This window comes from Talpa europaea (assembly GCF_964194135.1).
Source record: "Talpa europaea genome assembly, chromosome: 7".
NCBI lineage: Eukaryota > Metazoa > Chordata > Mammalia > Eulipotyphla > Talpidae > Talpa > Talpa europaea.
In genome coordinates this window covers 107,830,701-107,850,560 of record NC_140074.1, presented here as the reverse complement: position 1 = coordinate 107,850,560, position 19,860 = coordinate 107,830,701, and the positions used below count along the sequence as shown (strand labels likewise).

At 33.0% G+C, this 19,860-nt stretch overlaps 1 protein-coding gene across 4 annotated transcripts in view; it reads right to left on the bottom strand.

Moving 5' to 3' along the window:
* BCAS3 (BCAS3 microtubule associated cell migration factor) overlaps positions 1 to 19,860 on the bottom strand; it is a gene marked incomplete at its 3' end in the record, with an annotated part of 480,594 nt that overhangs the window by 328,445 nt on the left and 132,289 nt on the right. For all 4 annotated transcript variants that reach the window (XM_084239092.1, XM_084239093.1, XM_084239095.1 and 1 more), the window contains exon 12: positions 16,059 to 16,152. In XM_084239092.1, coding sequence (XP_084095218.1) covers positions 16,059 to 16,152 — 94 coding nt within the window. The remainder of the gene's footprint in view (positions 1 to 16,058; positions 16,153 to 19,860) is intronic.

Sequence of the window (19,860 nt, the reverse complement as noted above, 5' to 3'; positions counted from 1 at the left end):
GTTGTCCAGAGTCTCACTATTACTCATGAATATTTAAATGTTTTTTACTTTCCAAATAGTTGTGTATTTAGCAGCTATCTTTTACTTACAGATTTCTAGCTTAATTCCTTTATGATAAGAAATTTGTTAAGTCTTGCCTAATTTCTGGAAATACGATTTTTGTTGGTAGCTCTTCCATGTACAACTGAATACCTGGAATGTTCAATAAATGTCAATTCAAGTTAATTAATAGTGTCTGGATCTATAATATCATTGTAGATACTCATTGTCTGTTTAACGTTCTTTTGCTGAACAGAAGTTTACATCTCCAATTTCTTTTTTTTTAAGATTCATACACCACTAGGAGTGTTATGACTTCTTAGTGAATTACCAATTTTATTTACCAGTTTTACCAATTATCTTGGAATTTGCCTTGTTTAAAAATCTAGTTTCTTTAATACTGATTTTACCACCTCCAGTTTTGATATGACTGGTGCATACATGGTACACACTTTTTCATTCCTTTGACTTTCACAATCAATATTATTTTAATTTGAATCACCTCTTTGTAGATAAAAACTGTGGTTTGGTTTGGGTATTTTTTTAATTTAACCTCAATCTTTTAATCAATTAGCATTTGCAGTTTATTCACACTTAGTGTGATTTGCTGGTAAAGTACAATTTACATCTACAACATTACTATTGTTCTGTCTCCTTGTTTTTGTGTTCCTCCTTTTCCCACTTTTTAATAGCTTTATCACTTTTATTATTCAAATTCAACTTACCTATGCACATTTTTAATATCTCTCTTAGTAGTAGTTTTATTAGGGTGTGCCAGAGTTCATAATACACGTATCTAAATTTGTGTTCATTTATATTTGGTCTAGTATTTGTTTTATATGGAGGAAAAAAGGTTTATTAGTTTTGTCCATTATGTCAGAATGACATTTTTGTTGAAAGAATATCAATCATGTGTATGGTAGGCATGTAAATGGAAAGATGAAGTACATTTGAGTTTGCTATTCCCTTGAGTAACATAAAAAACAGGTCTAGTCACTACATTAGATTAAAAAATATCATACTTGGTGTTAGTGTCCTATTTCCAAATATATATATATTAGAGGATGAAAAGCATTTACTAAGTCTACTTCAAATCTATAATAGAACATTGCCTCCCACTCAATGTCTCTGTGTGGCCATGGGTCATTGACATACTTTATATTCTATCCTTGTTGCTGCTATTCAAACAATAAATTTCTACATTTGAGCATAAATGTTTTACTGTCCTTTTGTGGACAGTATATCATTGCTCCCTTTACTTTTTTAGGGAATTATTAAGTTTGAATTACTATACTTGCACTTCAATGTGCTGATCCTAGCTCACCACAAAAGTTATTTTCTGAGCTTGATGAACAACTCAAAAAAGAGAGCACTCATTCTGCAGGACAAGTGACAAGCTTACATTTTAACACAATATTACTCACCTACTGAAAATAAACTTCCTTTCTTTTAAAATCATGCCAATATTTTGCCCATATGAACATCCGAATAAAAATCCTTACTAGCCAAATCAAGACTATTGTTTTGCATGTGAGTGATAATCACAGATAAAGGCTTTTCAAAGTATTTCTACCTTTTTAAACTGACATCTGTTCAATACTTTAAATATAAAACAAATTCAAATTTTTAGAAAAACATCGCCTAGAAAACTCATCCTTATCGTGGTTAGTGTATCCCTGTCTCTTTTCCATTCCTCCATGCAAATGATATTTCTATAAGGAGTATACTTTTTAGGACAAAAATTAATTTGAAAGGACACTAAGGAAAGGAAGAAAGACCTAGTTATACATTCATGTGCTTTCTCTTAATTTACAATTTCATCTCTTTTGCACACTTTGCTAGGGGAAATAACAAGCTGTTTTTCTAGAAAACAATTTAAAAAGCAGATATACATAAAAGGAAAAACTCGTACTGAGCAGACTGTGGCTTGAGAACTATTTATGCAGCATCAGAAGACTAAACCAGACTCTAGCCTGGCCATAAACTAAACCCACGCCCCAAATGAGGTGCCAAGCCACAAAAAGCATTTGCGTCATCTGGGAATACAAGGAAAAGAAGGACTTCTAATTATAGGGCCTGGAAGCGGAAGCCTAGAGTGATTAGCTGTTTAGGCGCTGCTGTATGTTTATCTGGAAGCTTCCTCTCCCTCACTCTCAGCCTCAAGTTTGATAGATGAGCGTTAACATTAGAGGGTGGGGACTAAAGCTGCTGATGGTACATGGCGTTCTCCAAAATGTGAGGTAGCTGGAGACTGAACATTAAGGCTTCTGTGGCCTCATGAGAACATAAGTCTTTACAACTGGGCGTCAGCTGGTTACCCAACAGGCAAAATTAAAGAGTAGCAAACTTCCACTGGGCATATGCTATAAAATCTTGGAAACATGAGTAGGTTTGTCTTCTTTGCCATATCCTATTTATAACACCTACCTAATTGTATGGTTCTTAATCACGTGCACACATATGAATCGGAAGACAAATTACCAGTTACTTACAATTACTTCTAAAAAGAGAAGTAAATATTGATATGCTTGGTCAAGGGAATTCAAATCACATAATCAAAATAATTTTATACAATGGTTTTAATTCTTGCAAATTTAATACTTCCCAATTGATACTTGTACAGAGGCAAACATGATTTCATTATTTTTTGAAGTTATAGGAAATCTGTAAACAAAAAAGCAACAAAACAATCCTAGTACTGACCAAAATCTTTTTGGTGTTCAGATTATCTAAAATCATAATCATAGAATAGTTTATAAAGATTAATTTATAAAATCAATGATCTTAGTATAAATACTTAAAACAGTGGTTTCAAAATCTTCATATGAGCAGCACCAATAATAGCATATTTCTTAAACTGTTTAAACTCAACATTGTATTCTTCCACCCTTGTGGCACACATACATTGCCTATCTTAAATTTATGTTCTATAAAGCTGTTAAAGGCATGAATAAAAGAAATGAGTTACTCGATCCCTTCCTAAAATCATATATATCCAAAACCAAAATAAAGTAGAACCAAATATCTAATATGGCTCTTGTTCCTAGTGGAAAAGTCTCAAATTAACAATTGGCTTTCTAGCTTACTTACAATATAAATTACTTCTCTACTCCTATGTTTGTAGGACTTAGAATTTACATATCTGAAAATATTAGTTGACTACTTGGTTTATTTCCTTTCCCTTTGTACTATAAAAATTTTAGGCTTCTCTTGACCACTACCTCACACGATACACAAAAATCAACTCAAAATGGATTAAAGAACTAGACATAAGACTTGAAATCATAAAATACATAGAAGGAAATATAGGCGAAAAACTACATAATATGCACATCAAAGATATCTTTACAGACATCACCCAAAGCAGTGATAGTGAAGGCAAAGATAAACAGCTGGGACTACATCAAATTAAAGAGCTTCTGCACAGCAAAAGAGACAATAACCAAAACAAAGAGAAACCCCACCGACTGGGAGAACATTTTTGCACACAATACTAGTGATAAAGGACTGATCACAAAAATCTGCAAAAAGCTGATGAGACTCAACAACAACAAAGAAAATAATCCTGTCAAAAAATGGGCAGAAGAGCTAAAAAGAAATTTCTCTGAAGAGGAAATGCAAATGGCCAACAGGCATATGAAAAAATGTTCAACATCACTTGTAATCAGGGAAATGCAAATCAAAACTACCACGAGATACCATCTTATACCAGTGAGAATGGCACATATTAAAAAAACTAGCAACAACAAATGTTGGCGAGGATGTGGAGAAAAAGGAACTCTCCTGCACTGTTGGTGGGAGTGCAAACTGGTCCAACCACTATGGAGAGCTGTGTGGAGATTTCTGGACCTACTAAACATAGAGCTTCCATATGATCCAGCAATTCCACTCCTAGGTTTTTACCCAAAGGACACAGAAACATCAATTCCAAAGAGCACCTGCACCCCTATGTTTATAGCAGCACTGTTTACAATAGCTAAGCTTTGGAAACAACCCAAATGCCCAAAAATAGATGACTGGATCAAGAAGATGTAGTACATATACACCATGGAATATTACTCAGCATTCAAAAAAGATAAACACATGCAATTTGCAGCAACATGGATGGAGCTGGAAGGGATCATGCAGAGCAAAATAAGCCAGAAAGAAGAAGAAAAATACCGGATGGTCTCACTCATAGCAGGAATCTAGAAAACTTAAATAAGGGACCAGGAAAAAGAATAACTATAAGAAAGTGAAAATCAAAATCAACAAACACTATGAACCAGAGACACTCTATGGGGGGTGGGGGGCAGGGAGGGGAGGGGTTGGGGTCAAAATAAGGGGGTTGCAATTGTATGGGGAATATAAATATAAAATTTACTTTAAAAAATTTTAGGTTTCTAAAGATCTTTGGTCATATTCAATGACTTTTCATGTTAAACACGAAAAGCATTATTATTAGCATTATTAGCATTATTAGCATTAATCTAATAATCATTATTTTCAACTCTCTTGACTTCCAACAGGAAGGTGGTATATAGGTGGTATATAGGTATGTATATTCCAAAGGGTTGAAAATATTTCATGACAGGTGTAAAAATATTTTCTTAAACGTTAACTTTATACATAAAATAAATGAATTTATTTTGCCTGTACAATTTGATGAGCCGGACATATACATACATACACACATATATATATATATATATATATATATATATATATATATACCTATTCAAATACAACAATATTCAAGATAATAGGCATTTCTAGTTCTTGGTTATTATAAGTCAAACTCTTAGGTTATTATAAACTAAACTCTTATAAATCAAACTCATCCAAATCTCTATGGATATATGCTTCTATTTCTCTTAGGTGAATATTTAGGAGTGAATTTGCTGGGTTATATATGTATACAAGGGGCTGGTCATTTTACTTTTCCATAAACTTTGTAACGTCATCAACATTTGGTACTGGCAGTCATTTTAGGTTTAATCTTTTCAGTGAAACAGTGATTTCCTGTGGATTTAATTTGCCATATTCTTTGGTCATCAGTGATTTTGTATAGCTTTTCATGTACTAAATGGCTATCTGCAGTCAGAGGGAAGAAATATAAATGCATAGAAATGGTTCAAGAAAGTATTAATGAGTCTTACATGTGCAGGTTTGTCAAACGGGTAGCCAAAGCAACACGAATCACATATTCTATAGTGTATATATGTAAATACATCAGACTCCAATCAGGCCTAGCAGAAGAGATCAGAAACTGTGTAACAGATAATGATTATTCAATAGAAGGAAAATCAAACTATTCATCACTTAAATTTTGGGTACATATGCCATTAGCAAATAACACATGTGAAGTTTCAGAGTATGACCCCTTGATTATATTTCAGAAAGAGTATATATAAAAATGAATGTTCACATACAACAAATATCTAAGCAGGCAGGACTTCTTTGTGTGTGTGTGTAATATATTTATATATGTAAATGTATAGAGAGACAATGACTTCTTATCACATCACAAATGTGTGACTTGAAAAACAAGAGGACAAAAAAAACTTCTCATGAAACACTTAAAATATCAAAAAGAAAAAATATTTTTAATTAGATAATATTAATTTCTTCTATATTTTAGTACTTTAAAGACTTTGTTAAGATTATATATTAATTCTGAGTATGGATTAATGCGCACTATGGTCATTATATTTTCATGTTCATATTATATTCTTGCACCCATTCCCCATCCCCATCTTCATGCCTTCCGAAGACAGGTGCCCACCTATTAAACTTAATACATTTCATAATATTATATAATATGTAAGTATATATATTATATATACATGTTTGTGTATATTTATTCTTTAGAAATATTTTAACTCCCTTTAGGAAACTATTCTAAACATTTAATTTTAATTAATGTTTAACATTTAATTTTTGAGTAGAGACCTAGATGAATGAAGACAGAGCAACCTTGACAACTTTGCCTGAATGCACTTGGTTCTAGATAGATATCCTTCTTTGCTGTCTAAAAACAGTGGTTTTTGAGGGGGTGGGGGCAGCAAATAGTGTTTAAAAATGGACAATGATGTAAAAAATTTTAAAAATTAATATAAAAAAAGACTTGGAAAAAATTAAATAAAAAACAGTGGTTTTATATTGCGGTTTTATCTTTCCTAGAAAGCCACACTGTTACAGTTACATGTTTTTTCTTTTTTTTAATTTAAATATTTTATTTAATTCTTACATCTTTTCTCATCTTTGCACAATGTATGCATTTTCATTATGGTTATATTCCCCACACAATTGCACCCCCCCCCCTTATTTTGACTCTAGTCCTTCCTTTCCCCGCCCCTCCCCCGCCCCCTGCTGTAGTGTGTCTCTGGTTTATAGTTGCTTGTTGATTTTGATTTTTACTTTGTATTGGTTAGTCTTTTTCCTGGTCTCTTATTTAGGTTTTCTAAATTCCTGCTATGAGTGAGACCATCTGGTATTTTTCTTTTTCTTTCTCACTTATTTCACTGAGCATGATCCCTTCTAGCTCCATCCATGTTGCTTCAAACTGCATGTGTTTATCCTTTTTGATTGCTGAGTAATATTCCATGGTGTATATGTACTATGTCTTCTTGATCCAGTCATCTATCTTTGGGTACTTGGGTTGTTTCCATAGCTTAGCTATTATAAATAGTGCTGCTATAAACATAGGGGTACAAGTGCCCTTTGGAATTACTGTTTCTGTGTCATCTGGGTAAATACCTAGGAGTGGAATTGCTGGATCATATGGAAGCTCTATGTTTGGTAGGTCAAGAAATTTCCACACAGCTCTCCATAGTGGTTGGACCAATATGCACTCCCACCAGCAGTACAGGAGAGTTCCTTTTTCTCCACAACCTCGCCAACATTTGTTGTTGCTAGTTTTTTTTAATATGTGCCATTCTCACTGGTGTGAGATGGTATCTCATGGTAGTTTTGATTTGCATTTCCCTGATTACAAGTGATGTTGAACATTTTTTCATATGCCTGGCAGTTACATATGTTTACTTTACATTCCTACATTCTATACCAATGCAGGCATTCACCTCTTTTCATTAATCCACTTAACAATAATTGAGCACCTTTGTTCAATTAACCATTAGTTGGGAAAGGGCGGGGTTCCTCCTTACTAATGGAAACTGGGATCAGGGCTGAATTAGGACTTTTGTGGGCCTTCATGGGAGCCCTCTTCAATGAAAAACCATTTATATTTACACTTTATGATTATACCTGTGGCTTATAAATATATATTAAAACATTCCATCAACTTGAAAAATGTATATGTGTATGTGTGTGTATGTGAGCGTATATTGCATTTAAGTGATACTAAGCATCTGTATGAAACCCAAACAGTTATTGTGGATCCTAAGCACAATGCCTACTGTAATTTATTGCAACTGAAACCTACAACAATCCCTTTAACTTTCATACAATTCCAGTTCCACAATGTACATAGAACAGTAAGAGCAAATTCCTTAAGGAGTAATCCATTATATATGTAAAAGATGGTGAAACAGAATAACTACAAACCCATAATGAAAACATCCCCTTCTTAGGGGGAAAAAGGGCAATAAACTGATCAAGCTGCTTTGCTTTGTGACACAATGTAAATAACTGACAGTGGTAAAATAGACACTGTGAAATAAGAAGAAAAATGTGGAGCCACATAATTCTGCAAATCTATGAGGCATTATCAATGTTAACAAAAACAAAGACAGGGCCTCCCTGGTGTTGCAAGGGGTTAAGCACAGCACTGTAAAGCAATCCATAGCCTCTGCAGCACAAGTTCAATCCCCGGCCGGCCGGCCAAGGAGAAACCCACATGGTGCAGCAGACCTCTCCTGTCTTGCCTGCTGCTCCCCTTAGCAGTGTATTTCAGTCAGTCTGCCTGTTCTGTTCCCCCTCTCTGTTTCTGGTGAATCCTCCCACCCCCACGTCTCTGGCCTGTACCCCAGCTCTTGTATGTACAAATAAATAAATCCTTAAAAAAAAAAAAGACAATGCATTTTCCTAATCACTTCATGGATCAATAGGAAAAACATTATGAAAAACAAAGCAAACAACAAAAAAAATACACTTCAAACTTTTTAAACGATTAACCCAGGAACACCAGTACCTTTCAATACATAGTATTTAAATAACCATAAAAATTTCAAATCTGTTAAAGATGCAGTCAAGCATCCAAAAGGGTACATGTTTTAATCTGCTTTATTTGAGACCCAACATTCATTTTTCTCTTGTTAATGGATGGAAAAGCAATTTTCCTGCCAAGAAGGGTAATTATTTAAAATGTAGATGGTGTTGCAATTCACAGTTCTCCACTGCTTAGCTGGCAGAAATAATGCTTTTGGAAAGTAAATCAATTATTCACTGAATTTCAGACAACAGGTCACTATTAAAAACATAAAGCTGATTGCTGAGTTCAGATTTTCTTCCCCATGTTTTAATTAATAAAAAATGTTTATCTTGGTTGATGTCAGAAGCAACATAATTAATAATATGCCAATCTTCTATAGCTACATAAATCAGATATATTTTGCACAAGATGTTTTTCAATAAATATCGATTACATATTTCAATCTTAATTAATGTGATGTATCTGCATTCAATATAAATACTATTACGGATCACTCCCACAATTTTTTTTTCTAATTGAAAGCAAATAATTAGAATTGAGTTCGCTTTATTTAAAAAATGACTAATCGCGGTGACTTGATGCCTTATATCTGCCCTACTATGTTTTTTCTGTAACAATGGGAAACAACGTAATTGTTCAATGTATAATTAATTCACTACCAACCATGTGAAAATTACCAGGTTAATACCTGGGGACAAAATAAAATCTTACCACTAGCAGAAAACATGCTGAGAGAATACTATGATGAATGTGGAAAGTGAAAGGGCGGAGAGCAACGTGGGGAGGGTACCCTGAGAACCGTAGTGGAGGACTATGGGTACTTGGTGGTGAGGGTGGTAGGTTAACATACTTATGAACCTATACCTCTGAATCACATATAGTTTTATAAACATATGTTACTCAATAAAAGTAAAATTATTTAAAAAGCAATATTCTCATAGTTGTAAATAAGAGAAAATTAGAATGAGGAGCTTAAAACAATGAAAATATTTATTCGGTCTTACTATGATTTAGGTATTTTTTGGATACAAATATAGTCCTCATTTTATTGATGAGTAGCCCAAGTAGTTAAGTAAATCAATTATTTAGTAAGGTAAGGGAATACATGGCATTAGATGTAGGGTTGAAGGAAGACTTCCAAAACAGCATTTAAGATAGGGTCAAGAAATAAGTAACAGCTAGGTGGAAGAGGATTCCAAAAAGATGATAAAAAGATGTAACATCTTAAAGGAGCTGAAAAATACATAGTACAGATAAGTACTGGAGGAAAAATGACTGAAGCAAATTGAAGCAATTAACTTGTACCTAACTGGACAATACACTTAAAGCAATAAGGAAGTTGTTAAAAGCTGGAAATCACATTAATGGATGGAAAAACAATTTCCATTGAACATTTCTTATAAAATATTTAAATATCTTAAAATGCAGATAAACACATTGAGTAAGTAGAATACAGTTAAACAGAATATAGAAGAATTGAGTTTTCTAAAAGATATTTTAAAATTGAGTGTAACTGTATGATTCTATATTTACTATCGTGGGGTGAATGTTTGTATAGACTAAAATTCCTATGTTGAAACGAAAAAAAACACTGTAGCTCCATTTCAACATTGGGCCTTCTAGGAAGTAATTAAGTTAAATGAAGTCATATGGGCAGGACACTTTATCTGATAAAAATGAGTATCCTACAAGAAAAGACACCTCACAGCTAGTTCTCTTTCTCTTTCTGTCTGTTCCCAGTAACAAGGAAAGACCATATGAGGATAAAAGAAATTCCACAATCTTAAAAATAACTCTCAAAAGCTTACTTTGAGCTGATGACACAGATTAAAATCTATCTCCTCCCATCCCCCCACAAAAGATGTACCAAACTATCAAACTGCAATGATGTACCAAGCTAATCAAAAACATTAATAATGTCAAAAGTGATAAATAAAAAGAACTGGTAGCTGCTGAAAGACAAATTAACTGCTAAACTAAATTGAAATATATGATTGAAATACTTGTCAAAAGTATGGGCTGCCACCCCCACCCCCACAAAAAAGATTCCCAGACAAATTATTAAGGATCTAGAGGCTAGCCACTGGCAAAAAATGAAATAAAAAACACTGAACCATAACTAAAACTTGATACCTTCTTCAAAACTAACACAAAATGGATTATAAATTTAAATTTAAAATGGCAAACTAGCGATGATTACACAAGATAACATCTACAGGCCCCAGAATGTCTAACATTTCTTAGGCATGAGAACAGTGACACAAGTGATAAAGAAACAAAATTCAACTTGATAAAAAGTAAAAAGTAAGTAAATAATTAAATTAAATTTTAAAACTCAAAGCAATATCCTGCTTAAAAAAATATTAAAAAAAAAAAAAAATCCGGCCTCCCTGGTGGCGCAAGGGGTTAAGCACAGCATGATGAAGCAATCCACAGTCTCTGCAGCACAAATTCGATCCCCAGCTGTCCAGAGAGAAACCAACGGCGAAGCAGACCTCTCCTGTTTCACCCTCTGCTCCCCTCAGCAGTGTATTTCAGTCAGTTTGCCTGTTCCCCACTGTCTCTGGTGAATCCTCTTACCCCCTGCATCTCTGGCCTGCACCCCAGCTCTTTATATGCATAAATAAATAAATCTTTTAAAAAATAAAAAAAAGCTCCTTACTGGGCAAAACCACTTTCAGAACACATTTCTTACATAAGACCTATGCCTAGAATATATGAAATAAAACATAGTGACACCAAATTCTGACAGAGATGTGCAGAAAGGATGTGCCAGAAGAAAATCTGCTGAGATTATTTAACTCCAGATGAAAACAAAGAAAAGTGAACTAAGTCTCTGAGACCTGTGGGACACTATCAAAGTGGATCCAAAAATAACAATTGTCCCAGAAGGAGAAAAGAAGGAAAATGAGATGGAAAGTATCTTTAATGAAATAATGATGGAGAAGTGCTGAATATTTATGGCAGCAAAACTATTCTGCATGATACTGTAATGATGTCTGAAGGTCATGCATTTGTAAAGTCCATAAAAGGTATAAAACGAAAAGTAAACTACTGATATTGGGTGATAAGACTGCTATCCATGCTTTTCACTCAATTTTGTTAGGACTCTAAAACAACTCTGAAAAATAAAGTTTACTAATTAAAAAATAAGTTCCCTAGAAAATGTTACTCATTGTGTATAATTAGAAAGCAACAAACTTACGCCACCCATCTTGAATCTACTCATATCTAAGCATGGAGCCTCTCTGGCACATTAAACCAAATCATGAATGCTGCCATTAAATATTTATTTTAATTCTGGACTCAGAATCACAGCTAATAAACAAGAATGGGAAGGAGAAATTGAAAAACAAACTGAATGCAGCTGCTGAACTAAAAGTTTCACAACTGTATATAATGGCATCCCTTAATTTCTTTGTAGAAAAAAAACCAAGCTACATGGCACACAGTCAAACAACCTACCTTATATCCTTAATTCATTTCTACATTATTTTCGAAATTTCTAAGGAGATTGACAACAAGTCTGGTTTGTTGCTGAATTTTTTTATATAAAATATTTTAACAATAATGACATCTAAGTACATACCTCTGTAGAATAAAAAGACTACAAATTTTATTTGTTTAATGGAATATACTAGGAATATACACAACTAAACTGGCTAGGGAAAGATCAAGTCTTAAGACAAAAACAATGCAATAAACTTTTTAATATGTTTCGTTTTCCTTATTTATTTTAAATGAGCTTCCCTGAACTTGTAAAAATTACTCTAACAAACATTAATGTTATGACTGGCAACTCCACATACCCCATGTAAAAGCCTTTTACCAAATATAGAGAATCATTAGTAGGTTACAGTAGTTAAAATTTATTAACATAAATAAATTTAATATATATACATATATATGTGTGTGTTGTGTATCTCAATTTAAGGTAATTAGAATAAAACAAGACATAGGATACACAAATTAGACAAGCAAAATAAACTGTCATCCAATGACTGGATCTGGATAAATCAGCCCTCATAGCTGAGGCTCAGTGTCTTTTTCTATTAAGCTAATCAGTGACTGTGCAGTTAAAAAGAAAGTGAAAACTTCCAAATAATTGAGAATGGAATATTATATCTATACCTTTGTTCATATGTAAACAATAAACAAACTCTGAATAGCAAAAATTCTGAGAACAGTCAATCTATCTCAAACATGTCATATTTTTCATGAGTTAGTCATCAAAAACTAATAAATCAAATAATACATCAAACAATCATTATTTCCTAAGTAATGACCTTATGGGTATGAGTCGAGAATCAATTTCTATGTGAAGAACATTAACTAACATCCCAAGACCAGTTTAATAAACATAGCCTGGCACTCAGTCATTACTCCACAAAGATCTTTCCTTCATTGTTTTAAGTTTCTAGCACACAGACAGATTCCAGAGGTAGGAAGTGTCTCCTCTTAAATGAATCACTGAGACTGAATCATGCAATGTAAATGGTATCATTAGGGAAGGAGTTAGCGTCCAATGCATTTAGGTGAAATAATACGAAAGCATACCAAGCATCAACCTTTTTGATAATAATTTTTTAAAATATTTTAGTGCATACGCTTCGAGGAATATGGTGAAGAGCTGAGATTTTTCTCTCAGATTAATATTTTTTAAAAGGAAAAGGAAAATGTTAACACATTTTTAATTGATATAGAGCAGAACATGTGCTGTTTGTTAATGTAATAAAATATAGTCTATATATAGCAATATTTATGAGCAATATTTAGAATATTATATAATAACAAATGATATGAAAATATTTCATTTTTATTGCTCACAAACTCACAGGTACAGCTAGTATTTCAGTTGATTATTGTACATATTTACAAGTAATGGAAATTTTCATCAGAAAAATCAAGAAGTGGGCCTCCCTGGTGGCCTAGGGGTTAAGTCTCAGCACTATCACCTCAACAGCCCACCATGAGGGCCTAAGTTCGATTGTCTTACCTGCTGCACCCCTTAGTAATGTATTTCAGTAAGTAAATCACCTACTCTGCTCCCTATTCTGTCTCTGGTAAATACTCTCACCCCCACACCTCTGGCCTACACCCCAGTTCTTCTGCACAAAAATAAATAAATCTTTAAAAAGAAAGAAAAATACAGCTCTAACATTTTTTCTTCCTAAAATAGGATATAATTCTATGAATTCTATCTATGGACCCATCAAATTTTGGACCCATGTAAAGAAGCTTTGGTTTGGGTTTATTAAGAAGTGCTAGAGATCATAAAACTCACAGAACAATTTTCATAAATGATAATCTATCCAAGAAATTATAAGGTTCAATTAGAGACTGAAACACAAATATGTCAGAAGAAATAGAAATTCATGTGTATGAAAACATTGCATACACAACAAAGAAATGAGCCTTAAAAGAATTGATAAAAATTGAGTTTCAGTTAAAAGTAAATATTTGTTCATCAAAAGAGAGAAAGAGCCAGAAGATAGAGAGACACAGACAAGAGATAGACTATCAAGAGAGGAAGACAAGAGTTGACTGGATGAAAATGTTTATACAACACAAATCTGAGAAAGGACTACAATCCAAAACAGAAATAATTCTTGAAATTCAACAATAAAAAAATGAACAAAGCAACTTTAAAAATGGACAAAAAATCTGCACATATACCTCAACCAAGAAGATATAGAGATGATAAAAAAAATTATGCTATGTACGTACAGTGAATCATTATTCACTGTAAAAAAGAAATAAGCTTTCAAAGCATGAGCCATATAAATAAGTAAAGTATAACTGAAATGGCTACATACTATAAAATTCTTACTATGTGACATTCTGGAAAAATGAAACTATGGAATCAGTAACAAGACCATTGGTGGTCACGGGTTGAGGGAGGAAGGAATGAATAGGTAGAGCAAGGAGAATTTCTCTAGCCAATGACACTATTATGTATAGTACCATTGATACAAAGATAAATACATGCCAGTATATATTTGTCAAAACCCACAAAACGTACATCACCAAGAGTTAATCTTAATGCAAAAATTAACTCAAGAGGTTAGCTAGGGAAACAAATATTTAAAGATGAACTGCAAGATAAATTATATTATTAAGATACACAACTAGTCTACTAGGAACACAATAAATGTGTTCCTAGATACATAAATAGATAAATAAATACATAAATACATAGATACATAAATGATAGATACATAAATGATAACCTTTTCATAAAAATACAAATCTGAGAGTTCCAACAGCAATCAAATAGCAGATAAAGATCAAAATTATGAAAGCATAGAAAACTCTGGTTTTCAGAACTATTTGCTAGACAACCACAGTAGTGACTATTACATTCTTTACATTATATACTGTGTTTTTATTATAATGGAAAATTATAAACTGGAAAAAAAAAGTTTCCAAAGTCTGAAGCACTCTATGATACTATAAAATATACATTAGTAGAATGGAGACGACATAACAGATGGACTATCAAAATGAATCATAGAGGTTACTCCAAGTGGAGTGCTGTGAGTGACATAACTTCTAAAATGTTTCCTTAAATTTAACTTAATTCCCACAACATTCAGATTATTTCAATAAATCTCTGTCTTCATTAATTACATCAGTCCCACTGACAGGCAATCACAACAAAATATCTTCCTATCTATCAAAAATGGCTAATTAAAATATTGGAAGCAAGATTATTCAAAGGACCCTAAATTATCCTCATACCATTATTCTTTATTTGTAAAGATGAAATAGAGGAGGAAGAGATGTGCCTTTCCATCAATTTTAACTAACAGAATCAGTTCTGCAGAATAAGATAAAAATTGCATATTCTTCCAACCCATGAACCAATGGGATAATTCAGGACAGAGTCTAAGTTTATGAAGACTATTTCAGCTCTAAAAACAAAAGAGCAATTTTATCTATTATTTAGAAATGTTCAAAATGGCTACAATATAAATAGAATATGACCACTGGATATAACCAATTGCTATAAAAATTGGTAATTAATGAATTCAGCATGCAGTCTCTTCACATATAAGACTATGTAATTCATTCTTGGTTGTCAGGGAAAAATTTTTTTAATAGAAAAGCAGTTAATCAATGAAAAAAATTACAGAAAAACCACCAATCGGCAGCCCTCAATGTAGCAAAACTGTTAAATAAAAAGTTGATTCATAAATGAAACCAAAATAACACTGCAGACTATTTACTGATCTCCATAAGAAAAGTTTACCTGTAACATGTAAATATGTGATTTCATTTGTGCACAAGATCATAGTATCACAAATGACAAGACAAACCAATATGCTTCCTCATAGAATAAAATGGCCTTAGACAGCAATACCTATGAAGTTTTTCTAAAATCAGCTAGATCTATTTAACAACTTCTTTAGGAAATAAAGAGTAAATTATTATCATGAGAAAATATGACAAAGTCACATTTTGGATACGATAACTGGTCTCAACAGTACAAAGTAAGGGTGTTTATAAAGAAAATACACTTCACAGGTATGCTATATAGTCTGAAATACTGAGATTCTTGGCTGAATTATAATACAGAAATTAAAATGACTCCATAGCACTATTTTCTTCCTGCTACTGTTCAATCACCACTTGATTGAGATTAACACTAATGTAAGGTTTTCAATATTTTATATAAAATGATTATGAATATAAAATATTCATTCCTTCAATAATCACTTACTGAACTATATGCATTTCTGGAATAATCTGACACATAAGTCATATCCCATATAACCTATTTTCCATTTCCATTACCTTCTTTACTACCACTTTCATCCCATGGGATAATTTATAACAGAACAGATTCCCCCCAAAAAAGACATACCACTCGTATTGAAAGCCATACAACAAACTGGCTTCTCGTGAGCAGGGAAGTGGGCCACGATACCACAGCTGTCAGAATCCTCACTTACAAGAACCTTTAAAAAACAAAGAAGGCAAATGGAAGTTAGCTCTTTCTCACCAATTAAACTGAGCACAAAGATACACAGCTACACAACAATATGAGTGATCAAATAACATGCTTCCTCTATATTGGAAGATTATTCTTGTCCATATAATATGAAAATGCCACTTTAGGAATGAAGAAAAGATTTACTCCCACAGCAGATCAAGCACATAAACTCTAAAAAACAGTTGACTGTACATGACAAAGAAAATAATTTCTTGAAGTGATGCTTCAGAGTCTTTTGTGGTTCTATATAAATTTCAGTAATGTAGGTTCTATTTCTTTGAAGCAGTCCATTGAAATTTTGATCAGGATTGCATTGAATCTACAAATTCCTTTGGGTAAAATGGCCATTTTAACAATGTTAATCCTCTCAAGTCAAGAGCAGGAGATATCTTTTCATTTCTTTTGTCTTCTACTTCTTTCAACAATGCCATAGGTTACACTGCACAGGTCCTTTATTTCTTTTATTAAGTTCTTCCGAGAATTTAAAACTTGGAAGATAATGAATTGTATCATCTATTATTTCGCTTCCAGTTCATTGCATACATGTGGGAATGCAGCTGATTTTTGTAGACTGATTTTGTGTCCTGCCACTTTATTGATTTATTGTTTCTAATTGTTTTATAATAATGTCTGTAGGGTTTTCTATGTATAATATCATGACACCTGCAAGTAGTGATAGTTTTACTTTTTTCCCAATTTCTCTCATTCTTTTATGGGGTAAATGCTCACAGAGAAGTGTTAATTTGTCTTTTCCTTAAAACAAATTAAATCTTGAACATGGATTTTGTAAAATTTGTATATATTTTTATGTGAATAGTTATTCTTTCCTGATCTATTTTAAACTCAATCTTAAAATTTTCCCTTTTGTTTTATAGATTAAAACCCTAAGGGCCTCCCTGGTAGCGCAGGAGGTTGAGCGCCGCACTGTGGAGCTTTCCGCAGCCTCTGCAGAGCAGGTTCAATCCCAGACGGCCAGTGAGAGTTCTATATGGCGAGGCAGACCTCTCCTGTCTCGCACGCTGCTCCCCTCAGCAGTGTGTTTTGTCAGTCTGCCTGTTCTGTTCCCCGCTCTGTCTCTGGTGAATCCTCTCACCTTCCCGCGCATCTGGCCTGTACACTGGTTCTTGAACAAATTTAAAAAAAAAAAAAAATCTTTAAAAAAAAAAAAAACCCTATACCTCTTCCTTCTAACACAATTAGTATTGAGTACACTGTTTGATGGTACTAATAAAGACATAAGCCATCAAGCAAAAAAGCACATTAAGCTTGGTGCATAGCAAAACTTCACACCACCACATAGGATTCTTTGAATATTCTCTTTATGATCTTCATAAACATAATGCCTGATAATTTTTGAAGGAGTCTCCACATTGCAATATCACATTGCATAAAAAAAATCAAATCACTATTAAAAAATAATTTTTTTAAAAAACACCTCAGGTACTATTACTATAAAGAACACATTCTCAGGGCAAGAAATACCTCGAGTTTATGTCATCATAGTGGAACTTATTATTTTGATCAGAAACTTGCCACATTACTGACTTCTGTTATATAAATGTGTGAAGGCAAATTATACCACTTAACTTACCCCAGCCACAAAATGCCTTTAAATAAAACATGAAAGTAACACAGATAAAAATGGACACACAATCAAATCCATTCTTCCTTAATGCAATTACCACACAACATTCCCATCACCATAAAATCAAACAAATCAACTTACAATCAGAAAGATGGCAAATCAAATTTTATATATTAGCAGGGTAAACATGAAAATATCTTTATTAAAGGCTCAAGGAACTAAAACTGAAAAGTGAATTTAATGTCAGCTTTAGCTCATTAGGTATATATGGAATAGGAAAAAAATTAGAGCTAAGGTCAAATATCAGTGGAAGACTGCTAAAAGTGATATATCCATGACAGTTACCACTGCAGTCTTTTTAATACAATCTAGCATAACCTAAAAATGGCCCTGTAGCCCAACTGAACTATTTTTGAGAGACAAAAATGTCTTCTTGACAAAAAACAGATTCACATTAATAAAAAAAAAGGAGAGTATTATACCGAGGAAATCTTGTTACTTCAAAAATATTCATAATCCTATCAAAATGTACATAGCAACGTGCTATTTATTGAATGTCAATTTATTTCCTCTCTTGTAAAAGAATGTTTAAATTGAGTTAAAATTTTACAATATTTTATAAGTGGAAATGGAAAGAGATGTTGCTTCCAAGAAATAATTCAACATAAAATTTTTCATGTTGGACAACAACTTAAATTTTTTAACTTTAAAGCTAATTCCTATGATTATGATTTACTAATAATCATCTTTACTTGATTCAAGAGTTCAGAATGCATTTATCACAGAAAAGTGGACTTGTTCAAGTCCACAATTTACAGTCTATTTCCATATTCCAAACTGGACAATCAAATTTTAGAGACATAGAAAAGTCCTGGGGGTGTAAGAGAGAACACATCTAAAATCAACTAGCAGTGTATTTCGGTAGATCTGCCTGTTCTGCTCCCCACTCAGTCTCTGGTGAACACTCTCACCCCCCGCACTTCTGGCCTATACCCCATTTCTTCTACTCAAAAAAAAAAAAAAAAAAAAGAATTAAAAAATAAAATCACAACAACTGTTAATGTTTATTATATAATTTCTTTAAATTTTTCTCTTCACATGCTCCTATATATGAGTATAATGTAATAAACTAAGAAGTTATTTCATCAAAAATAATGAGATAACATTTTCCACTTTTAAATGAACAAAATCTGGGCCTCCCTGGTGGCACAGGGGTTAAATACACAGCGCTATCAAGCTATCACCAGCCACTGCAGCATGAGTTATCTATATCATGATCCAGGGAGCTATGGGATATAACGCACGGCACAGCAGAGCTCTCCTGTCTCACCTGCTGTTCCCCTCAGCAGTGTATCTCAATAGATCCGCCTGTTCTGCTCCCCACTCTGTCTCTGGTAAATCCTTTCACATCCTTTCATCTCTGGTCTACACTAAAGTTCTTATATGCATAAATAAATAAATATTTAAATGAACACAAATCTGTCTGTCAACAAATGCTAGATGTGTGACAGACACATATCTTATGTTACCAAAGAGGGCTGTTTTTACCCAGAAAATGTGAATGGACACGAAGGTGAAGTAAATAAAATTCAAAGGACATAGGAAAATATTTTTTACCTTAACACACGTAAAACACTAAATGTTTATACATTTAATTTCAATTTAAAAAGAGAACATCTACACACCTATGTTTATTGCAAAACCATTTACAATAGATAAAATATGGAAACAACCCAAATGCCCCAAAACGGATGACTAGATCAAGAAGATGGGGTATACAAACACGTTCTATGAAGCCAACATTACACTAATACCAAAACCGAACAAGGACAACACAAAAAAGGAAAACTACAGGCCAATCTCCCTAATGAACACTGATGCAAAAATCCTCAAAAAAATTTTAGCTATCAGAATCCAACAATGTATCCATAAGATAATTCACCACGACCAAGTTGGATTCATTCCAGGGGCACAAGGATGGTTTAACATCCGAAAATCAATCAACGTTATCCAACACATCAACAAAAAGAAATATAAAAACCATATGATAATATCAATAGATGCTGAGAAAGCTTTCGACAAAGTGCA